An 11,536-nucleotide genomic window follows, 5' to 3' on the forward strand; every position below is an offset into this window, starting at 1 on the left:
ATTAGCCAACATATCCTACTGTGGAGGACATGTCTGAGCCCGAGCACCGTGCCAAGGTTTCTCAAGTAGCTCGGGACCTAACGCTAAACCTACCTGTGCCTTTATTTCCATCTATAGGCAGCATTCTGGTGCATGTGAGGCCCGGGTTATATCAGCCAGTCTTGGGTGGGGCTCAGAGCTCTCTCTCCCTCCTCCCATTGTAAGCATGGCTGCATGCTGGAGGTTACTGGGAGTTTGCTGTGAGTTGGACCTTGCGCTCCTGTAATTTACCCACTTGATCCTGGTATTGCCCATATGGCACAGGTAGGTTTAGCGTTAGGTCCCAAGCTACTTGAGAAACCTTGGCGCGGTGCTCGGTCTCAGACATGTCCACCACAGTAGGATATTTTGGCTAATCTCTCAATTTTACATCAGTTTGAAGGCTTAGTAAGACCCCAGAGTGCACCTGTCTTTGATATTGTTATATTATTTTTACTGTTTATCACATCCACACATTTGCTATCCTGTGTAGAATGTCCATTGTGCTACTTGTAGTCCGCTGCGGGGCATCGTCCATTGTATTAATTTTTGCTGGGGATTGCCATTAGCAGTGGACCACAAGCGCAGGATCTGCCCCCCGGTATAGATGCACCACTGCATATGGGGTTGAGCACTTCCTGCTTTTTAATACCACGCCAATCTGTAGTTTGCAGTCTACTCGAGATGCATAATCCATAAGTGAAAAATTATTGATTGACCATTAAAAATATTGCAGTAACAACTGTAGTTAAATGAGGTCATGTGACATGATTAGAAATGAATGTACCATAAGGCTCACCACCATAACACGGGGCCTGATGACCGCAGACCACCTGATGACCATCAGGCACCTACTGCGCATGTATATGTTTTCCGTGCGCGTCAGTCGGTTAACATAGTGACAGTAAACATTTAGCGTTACTGGTAACCGCTATATAAAGAATGACAGATCACGGACTATCAAGTCCCTCAAGATGTGCGTGTCACAAAGGGCTGGTGGTGAGCCCTATTAATTTATATTTTTTATGGTAAATCAATCATTTTTTACTTATGGATTATGCATCTCGAGTAGACTGCACTATGAATTACATATGAATTGTTATGTGACCTTATATGGTCAGTTTTATTCACTGTAATCATGTAACATTATGATATAAATGGATCTAATTATTTCTGTATTAATTGAACCAATCATGTAACCAATTACACTGATGTTACCTATTAACAATTATTCGAGATGAGCAAAAAAATACGATTCAACTTGCTTCGCCGAATTTCACAACAAAATTCTGAGTTTGTTTTTTTTTAACCGAAGGGAGGTGCGATCGCTGTTCCCCATCATTGCGCCCCCTACATACAAAGAAATGTGCTTCATGACAAAGTAATTCGTCACGAAGCGCATTTCTTTGTATGTAGGGGGCGCAATGATGGAGAACAGTGATCGCACCTCCCTCCGTCATTGAAACACGTCAGATGCCACATTCATCCCTGATCGCGGCATCTGAGATTAACATTGAGGGCTTTCAGGGGTTAATTCGGTTAAAAAAAAAAATACTCACCTTTTCCATTAGGTCGTTTAAAGGCCTTCACCTTGATTGAAGACACCACGCGAAATCTCATGCAGTAACATGAAGATGTCGTCACTCTAGCCAGCATGGTAACGTCATACTTCACCGTGCGCGAGATTTCGCACAGTATGTTCAATCAAGATGGCTGCAGCGGCCTCTTCGCAGGCAAATGGATGAGATGAGTATGTTTGGGTTTTTTTTATGCCATTTCAGGGAAAATTGATTCGTTACCGCGAAGTGTGAGGGAATTCAGCTTTGCAGCGAATCAAATTTTTCCTGAAATCTGAAGTATATCTTCCCTATGCTTTCTTATTTTATTTTATTTGGACTCTCCTGATCCATTTTCACCATGTAAACCAGTCCCTCTGGTTTGTTTCCATCCTGTATGTAGCACTTCCTGTTGTATCCAACCAAACCCATGATGCACTTCTCTTCTTTTTGCCACACCTCCAGCACCGCCCCTAACAGCCATTTGGTCACATAGACACTCCCCTATCACAGACACACCCATGGACGTAACCTCACAGGAAATAAGAAAGAGCTGAATGGACATGGTCATGTGACCACAGCGCAGAACAGGAGATAGGAGCAGTCAAAGTTTAAAAAAAATACAGTACGGAAATACAGCTAGCTTCCTAAAGGATGTTGAGGCAAATAGAAAAAACCTTTAAGAAATGTACTTTATCCATTGTCATATTGTGTTCAAACTAGGAGTCCTCCTGTCATCTCTGTAAGAAGTTGTTTTTTTGTTCTTCACGATGCTGTGAGGATCTGAGTTGGATTGTAAAGCTTCCGTTTGGCACGCGAACAGACTTTTTGATAATGTAAAGATAGCCCGCTGTGACTGATTCTCTTTACGTTTCAGTATAGCTCTGAAATAAATTCTCGAACAAATTACATTGTGTATAGATCTTATGCATTTTAATTAAGGCTTGTTAATTGATGGGCTGGACACGTCCCAGGTTCTGGATTGTAGGAACATTAAACATTTTTACGATGTTATAGTTGCTCATCATACTGCTCTCCCTTACCCCTTCCCACAACGGTTTATCTCCCACACATTCTCATTTCTTTTCACTGTCACTTACAGGGAGAACATTTTGGTACTGGATATTTTCTTTGAAGCACTGAACTATGAAACCATAGAGCAGAAGAAGGCATACGAGGTGGCAGGACTTCTTGGTGAGATATCTCATTAACTAAGTCGTTCTTTCATTCTGGCATTTGTGCACATTCATTATGTTTATGACCGCCTCGAAATGCATAGAGTAATATTTTACATCGGCCTGCAGAAGGCATGTGAAATATATTGTGTCTATGACTCATAGTGGCTGCCGTAAAGCATATCTCTAAAGCTGGGAATACACATTCAATAGCTATCTCTTCTGACTCCCTCTGGGCTCCTCCATACATATACCGGTCTGGCTAGGCCGAACGCGTGATTGGATTCTATGGGAGGAGCGGAGAAAGCTGCTGCCAGACACTTCTGGCATGGCTTATCTCTGGGGAAAACAAAAGGATCAGGCAAAAATATTCATTCTCTCCCTTGATATTACCTGTTGGGGGACAGTCGTGAGCTCCCCATACACATTAGAGGGTCGGCTGAACCTGCCGTTCTTAGGGTCCATTTATACGTCTGTAGAATGGGTCCGGATCCATTCCGCAACGTTGCGTAACGGATCTGGACCCATTCATTTTCAATGGGGCTGGAAGAGATGCGGAAAGCACACAGTGTGCTGTCCGCATCCGCATTTCCGATGGGCGGCCCCGATCTTCCGGTCCGCGGGTCCCGAAAAAAAAGAGAACATGTCCTATTCTTGTCCGCAATAGCGGAAAAGAATAGGCATTTCTATAAGGGTGCCGCCCGGTGTATTGCAGATCCACAATACACAACGGATGTGTGAATGGACCCTTAGCAGGATCAGCTGACATTATGCTAATGTGTATGAGCGCCTTAAATGCTGTTAACAGTTCAGGCATTATGGTCGCCCCCACAATCATGTTTAGAAAATAGAATAAAGAAATCTGTAATGAGAAAATAAAAACAGATTAGAAAAAAAACGGGAATGTTTTACTATCTGGTTTTAACTGGCAGAAAAAAATTAAAGGTGAAACTTTCCCTTTAAATACGTTGGGGGTTCCATAAGAGCTTTAAGGGAATGTGTCATCAGAAAATGACCTATTGTTTAAATCATGTTTTTATGTTTAACATATTAAGGCCTCTTTCACACGAACGTGTGCTGCCCGTTGCCGTATTGCGGACCACATTTGCGGATCCGCAATACACGAGCACCGTTCTGTGGGCATTCCGCATCACGGATGCAGACCCATTCACTTCAATGGGTCCGCAAATCCGGAGATGCGGAATGGTTCGGAACGGAAGCACGGAACCCTACGGAAGCACTACAGAGTGCTTCCGTGGGGTTTCGTCCGGCACTTCCGTTCCGCAAAAAGATTGAACATGTCCTATCTTTTTGCGGAACGGGCGGATCGCGGACCCGTTAAAGTGAATGGGTCCGCGATCCGCTGCGGCTGCCCCACGTTCGGTGTTCGTGCATTGCGGCCCGCAATTTGCAGGTCGCAGCACGACCACGGGGCGCACACGTTCGTGTGCAGCAGGCCTAACTGGCAGAAAACATTTTGGTTGATACATTTAAGTGTTCTCACAGAGGGGGAATATTGGGATGTCTTTTCTACAAAATAAACCCCCTCCCCCTACAAGAAAAGGTACCCTCTCCAACAATTTGTCATAAACATATACATTTTTTCTAGAAAGCGAGGTAGCAGGCATGGTTCAGTAGGGCATGCCACCATTCCTCTGCAGTTTTGCAATGTGTTACTGATATCCGTCCTGTGACTGGAGAAGTGCACCCAGCAGATAAAGCACTGGAGTGTGACAGGGAAACATGGCTTCCTTGGAACACAGCGTCTGACTACATGACATAGGATTCACTGTTTCCTTACTGCCATCTGTTCATGTATTTCTAATATGGTGGGGCTGATTTATGAATGGATTTAGATCCAGTGCTTGCAGAAATTGTGAGCTTGCATCAGGTAAATGAGCAATGAGCAGGCAGTGTATAACGTTAATATATAGTCCACTTTGTGCTAAATTACAGTAATGCCATACACTAGCACATGGCCCAATGGGCTTACCGTAGCATGCATGGAGGTGCCCTTAGTGTCCATCTAGCAATGTAAACAGTCGCCACTATCCATATCATGGCACATTCCTTCTTGTACTGCGCATGCGCTGAAGGCGGTCAGCGCAGGTGCAGATGCAGCACATGGGGGTTAACGTCCGTGGGATCCCTTTAAGATGGTATAAGTATTTGTCGTGACGCCAGTTGCCCTGAAGAAACAGGGGCGCACGTCCCCCTTTTAGTGATGTGGATGGTACCCAGGGTAGGAATTCCAGAGTGGTGTAGGGGGGCCTAATGTCCCCTAAGATGTGGCTGTGCACTTACATGGATACAGTGGAATCCCAGGCGTTGTCATGCGCCGCAAAATCAAGGGGTAGTTGAATGGTGGGATGAAGAAAGAAATTGGAGTCCAGACTTGGTATAACGTTGAACAACAGCTTTACTTGAATAAACTTTCATCAGAGAAACAATCTTCCAACTTTGTCTTGGTCACCAGCAGGCTTTGGCATTCATCCTGGCAGGCAAACACTCTCGGCTCTGCTACATCTGCTACTCTCTGGCTCTGCTGTGCTGACAGGATTAAATAGGAACCTTTCCTCTCTGCTGCACTTAGTTTTCTGTAGTCGGACTCTCTCTCTCTTTATCTTTATCCAGGGAACCTTTACTCCTGGCTCCTGAGGCTTGTAGCTTGGGCCTCCAGGTCCAGCAGAGCTGATGGTGCTCTGCTGGCTTTAGCAGGGCCCGTCCAGCCGGTACGAGGTCCTGGTTCCTTCCCCTTAGAGGGGGTTCTCTCAACTGCCCTTCACTAACTAAAACTCCTCTTTCTCTAGAGAGGGATAGAATGGAAAGGGAGGTTCCATTCTAGGTAACCTAGCTCTGCCATTGTTGCCGCCATCTGCTGGTGAAACAGGTACATTACACATAAACAGTTGCGTAATCAGAAATAACAATACACATTTTTCAGGATCTGGAAATCAATACATATGATGACATTATATTAACCATAAAAGATAGTGGAGAGGTGTAAAAGGTGGTAATGCACCTCTGGGGCGTTACACAGATACCGAAATTTGGGTAAGTGCTGGATGTCCCATATCTGCGCTGACCGCTTTCAACGCGGGGCAAAGTGCAATGAGAAAATTGTGTTAAATTTGGTGCATCTTTAAACATCAAGTGTAACTAAACTTTAGTAAAACCTATTCTAAATGTAATAAAAAATAATTTTTGTAATATACTTTCATTTTTTTTGTGTTCCTTGCAAAATAAGCACCTGAAGTTTAAGTGTTTGGAATCTGTACACTTGTACACTGCTGATATGTCTGCACCGATGTATGGATTCCACTGGGGCAGCAGTGAGCCCTGTACTAGCTGCAGCACTCATTGCTGCTCCTGCCTGTACCAGCTCCACCCGCTAAAAGCTCTGCGTAGGACCTCACTCATGTGCTATGCCAGGCTTTAGTGGGGTTGGCACAGTCAGGAGCAGAAATGTGCTATGCGAGATCCTGTCTGTGCTAATTCCACTCTAACTCTAACTCCCACCATGCCCTGCTGCAGGCTGATAGCTGAAGGCAAGACTGGGCATGCTGGGAGTTGTAGTTTTGCAACAGCTGGAGAGCCGCAGGTTGGCCATCCCTGGTCTATACCAATGGTGGACAACTTATGGCACTCCAGCTTTTGTGAAACTGCAACTCCCAGCATGCATACTTGCTGTGATGTTCTCAGAACTCTCATAGAAATGAATGGAGCATGCTGGGAATTGTAGTTTCACAACAGCTGGAGTGCTGAAGGTTGGTCTCTTTTAATGTGAACTATTATCATCACTAACATCAGCTTTTTTCAACGGTTTTTCACCCTTATAGGCAACAATTTTTCTGACTTGATTACATCTACCTAAGGTCTGTTTGTTCTCATGTACCGGTGCTATGATTTTTATTTTCCTGTAGGGGACATTGGAGGACAGATGGGACTATTTATTGGAGCAAGTATTTTAACAGTTCTCGAGCTCTTTGACTATGCCTATGAGGTAGGTGGCAGGCAAAGATAAAGCCGTATTTTCTATGCTGGTTCCTATGGAAATGACAGGATTAATGCTGATGGTTTTCTTTAGGTTTTAAGATACAAGTTGTGTGGAGGCGGAAAATGCGGGAAGGATTCAAAACGTAACAACAATGACAAAGGAGCAACACTAAGTATGGATGATGTAAAGCGCCATGTAAGTTATACAGTAAACATAAAAACGTTATAATCAAAGTCTGATATTATTTGAAATTCTCTTTTTTTAGTTTTATTAGTATTATGAGGTTTTTGCTGGTTTATGCTCACATATTTACATTTACTTGAAGGCAGTGGCACAGTTATGTAAGAAATAAAAATAAACATAAAACTGATTGATCACAACATAAAAGTTAAAAACAAGGACAATGTACTGAATAAAATACAATAAAGATATATATCAAAAATATACACCACATACAGTGGATATAAAAAGTCTACACACCCCTATTAAAATGTCAGGTTTCTGTGATGTAAAAAAATTAGACAAAGATAAATCATTTCAGAACTTTTTCCACCTTTAATGTGACCTATAAACTGTACAACTCAATTGAAAAACAAACTGAAATCTTTTAGGTAGAGGGAAGAAAAAATAAAAAAATTAAATAATATGGTTGCATAAGTGTGCACACCCTTAAACTAATACTTTTTTGAAGCATGGCACATTTAGACTTGACAAGATTTGCCCACTCTTCTTTGCAAAAACACTCCAAATCTGTCAGATTGCGAGGGCATCTCCTGTGCACAGCCCTCTTCAGATCACACCACAGATTTTCAATCGGATTCAGGTCTGGGCTCTGGCTGGGCCATTCCAAAACTTTAATCTTCTTCTGGTGAAGCTATTCCTTTGTTGATTTCGATGTATGCTTTGGGTCGTTGTCATGCTGAAAGATGACGTTCCTATTCATGTTCAGCTTTCTAGCAGAAGCCTGAAGGTTTTGTGCCAATATTGACTGGTATATGGAACTGTTCATAATTCCCTCTAGCTTAACTAAGGCCCCAGTTCCAGCTGAAGAAAAACAGGCCCTTGGCATGATGCTGCCACCACAATCCTTCACTGTGGGGATGGTGTTCTTTTGGTGATGTGCAGTGTTGTTTTTGCACCAAACATATCTTTTAGAATTATGGGCAAAAAGTTCAACCTTGGTTTCATCAGACCATAACACCTTTTCCCACATGCTTTTGGGAGACTTCAGATGTGTTTTTGCAAAATGAAGCCTGGCTTAGATGTTTTTCCTCGTAAGAAAAGGCTTTTGTCTTGCCACTCTACCCCATAGCCCAGACATATGAAGAATACAGGAGATTGTTGTCACATGTACCACACAGCCAGTACTTGCCAGATATTCCTGCAGCTCCTTTAATGTTGCTGTAGGCCTCTTGGTAGCCTCCCAGACCAGTTTTCTTCTCGTCTTTTCGTCAATTTTGGAGGGACGTCCAGTTCTTGGTAATGTCACTGTTGTGCCATATTTTCTCCACTTGATGATGACTGTCTTCACTGTGTTCCATGGTATATCTAATGCCTTGTAAATTCTTTTGTACCCTTCTCCTGACTGATACCTTTTAACAATGAGATCCCTCTGATGCTTTGGAAGCTCTCGGTGGACCATGGCTTTTGCTGTGGGGTGTGACTAAGAAAATTTCAGGAAAGACCAACTAGAGCAGATGAACTTTATTTGGGGTTAATCAGAGGCACTTTAACTGATGGCAGGTGTATGCTGACTCCTATTTAACATGATTTTGAATGTGATTGCTTAATTCTGAACACAGCTACATCCCTAGTTATAAGAGGGTGTGCACACTTATGCAACCACATTATTTTAGTTTTTTTTGTTTTCTTCCCTCCACCTAAAATTTTTAAGTTTGTTTTTCAATTGAGTTGTACAGTTTATAGGTCACATTAAAGGTGGAAAAAGTTCTGAAATGATTTATCTTTGTCTCATTCTTTTACATCACAGAAACCTGACATTTTAACAGGGGTGTGTAGACTTTTTATACCCACTGTATGTCCATCTGTAAATGAATAAAAGCACGCCTGCCGATCAGCTGTTCAAAAAGGCCTCTTCCTCGGCCACAGATGTCCAAGTACATCGATCACATGGCCTAAGCCCAGCTCAGTCCCATTCAAGTGAATGGGCCTGGGCTGCAATACCAAGCACATACTTTATCCAATATATGGTGCTGTGCTCAGCAAGATTTGAGGAGATCTCAGCTCTCACCAGATCTCATTGGCAGGGGTGCTGGGATTTGGACCCCACCCATCTGATATTGATGACCTATCCTAAGGATAGGTCATTAATATCAAATTATGAGAGAACCCCTTTAACCTAAAGCTACATGTATACACAATTCACTGCAAAAAATGCACCAAGATGATACGCAACTGACAATACTAACTAATTCCCCAGGCCGATGTTAAAAGCTGAGAACTTTGCCAATATCTTCCAGTCAGGAACATATCAGAGCCCTTCATGCACCACGTCACGGTGTCTCAGCACGCATGGGGTCCTACCACTAACCTGCCCGTGGTGTGTGAACAGGGTCTGAACAGTGCAATTAACTCACAGCCAGGCTCTCACATGCCTCCATAGTGGTATCACCAATGCAATGTGAGGTCAAATAAAGCTGTGAGCCGCCCCCACAACAGACCATGTGACACAGAAGCCGCACCCACAACAGACCATGTGACACAGAAGCTACCAGGTGCAAAAGAACGTTACCAACAAAATGAAGTGGCACATTCCATATACATAAGGACAAAAAATGTTGAGCATTTTCACCCGTTTAGGCCACTTTTTTCAGTGAGTTTAAAGCTACATATAGTATAAACTGGTCCATTTATTTGCTTAAATTTTTTTAAAAAACAATGCTAAACTTACCACATTGCAAGTCAAGGCCTGGCATATAGTCACTGCTGGCTTCATTCTGTTTCTATGAGCAATTGGCTGCTTCTAATAAGTTCCAGTCTTGTTGCTCTTGTCGCAGGAGATATGTCCTTACATTTGGCTTTGAACTTGTTCATTTCCAGAGACCAATATTTAAAAAAGTATTTCTGATACTGTACAAATACCAGTAACATATTTTGCAGCTTGCATCCAGAGCCTGCCATGGATAATATACCCAAAAAGAGACCATAAAAAGTCAGTCTGTTATGTCATATACATTTCTGCATGCTTTCCGCGTCTTGCTCGTTATCTTAGTCTGTTGGCACACAGCTAACTGGTACAAAAGTTCAATAAAGGTTGCTGGGCATGAAGATCTGTGCACAGTGTTTCAATAGAGCTATTATGGAATTGCTGTAGCAACGTATATTAAGTACATATTTCTGATACTAGTTCACATTTTCTCAGTTGTTGTTGTTATAATAAATATCCTGTTCTCATTACAGGCTCCATGTGAGGGTGTAAGAGGGCACCCAGCAGGTATGAGCTACACAGCCAACATTCTCCCCCACCATGCGGTACGTGGAGCATTTGAAGACTTCACATGCTGAGACCATGTCCTGAAACAGCCAAGAGAGCAAAATCATCATCTGAAAGTAGCAAGAGTTTGGGAGAAGTGGAGAAGAGAGCACAAGAGTCTGGACGAAAATCTACATAACCAAAAACGGCAACTCCTTAACTATAAAGAGCGTGAATCTGTTCTGTGTAAGAGACGGCCTAGTGAGCAGTGGGAGAATGAATAAGAGGCCACCTCAACCTCCTCAAGTCTGTGACTAAGAAAATAAGCTGTACTAATGACAGCAGAGACATTGCGAGCAATATAAGACGCCTATATTATTATACTTACATACTTGGGACAAGGTAATTTAATGCCAGACACATTAGAGATATGTAGCATAGAAACATCTACAAACCACGGGCTACCAATAATGACGAAGACCACTTAAATCACTAGAATCTCTATCAGCCAAGACACAGGCATTCTGTCCTCCAAAGGAAGATGCAACTAAAGATGGCAAAGGCACGGCATCCAGGAGTGGTAATAAATTCTATAGGTTCTCACATACGATAATACTACATGCCATTAAGAAGCCGACTGTTTGAACAGTATATGCTTGATTCAGCTGAAGTCAAGAGAAAGCGGGCAGTTTTAAAAAACCTCGAAATCAATGTCTCAATGTAATACACACAGAAATTACTCCTTTGTTGTGGAAGAATAAAATAATAATTCCTATTTGTTATCTGAAAATTCCAGTAGTAATTTAGTGTAAGTCATGAACAGATCCATAGCGTAGTCCACTTGGGCATTCCCCATTCTAGTAAAATAAGGCACCTATCATAGTAATTCTTGGCAGAGATATAAAGCTCTGTTTTCATGTTTCTGATGAAATGGGCATGGATTTCAATAGAGGAGAGGATACTGCTTTCTTGCCCATACATAATACCCTAATGGCAAATATCAGAGGAAACAAGGATCGGGAATGTTGGGTTTCACCTGCCAGATCTGCTGCTCTGCTGGAAAATTACCTGTTGTGTTAAGTATCAAGCAGCAGCTTAAAGGGGTTATGCCATAAATGTAAAAATTAAACTCATATGTACCACATATGGATCCACAGATTCCATAATTTATTGCCCAAATTGCTATGCTACATTCTCTTCAGACTAGCAGCTCAGGGGGAGCATCCTTTCTGCTCCAGCCCTCTCCCTATCACAGCTCAGGGGGATGTACTTTCTACTTGAGGTCTCTAACTGTAACTGTCACAGATTCTAACACTAGATATGGCTGGAGGCAGTTGAAGTATGGAACTGGGCATGT

At 42.7% G+C, this 11,536-nt stretch overlaps 1 protein-coding gene across 1 annotated transcript in view; it reads left to right on the plus strand.

The window, feature by feature from the left end:
- The window catches only part of ASIC1 (acid sensing ion channel subunit 1), a 395,233-nt gene extending 384,045 nt beyond the window's left edge, over positions 1 to 11,188 (plus strand). The window contains exons 9-12 of the mRNA XM_040426001.1: positions 2,677 to 2,768; positions 6,673 to 6,752; positions 6,837 to 6,941; positions 10,167 to 11,188. Of these exons, the coding sequence (XP_040281935.1) occupies positions 2,677 to 2,768; positions 6,673 to 6,752; positions 6,837 to 6,941; positions 10,167 to 10,271 (382 nt within the window). The 3' untranslated portion in view covers positions 10,272 to 11,188. The remainder of the gene's footprint in view (positions 1 to 2,676; positions 2,769 to 6,672; positions 6,753 to 6,836; positions 6,942 to 10,166) is intronic.
- The last annotated feature ends 348 nt before the right edge of the window (positions 11,189 to 11,536 follow it).

Source organism: Bufo bufo, chromosome 3, assembly GCF_905171765.1.
Source record: "Bufo bufo chromosome 3, aBufBuf1.1, whole genome shotgun sequence".
In the NCBI taxonomy this organism is placed as follows: Eukaryota; Metazoa; Chordata; class Amphibia; order Anura; family Bufonidae; genus Bufo; species Bufo bufo.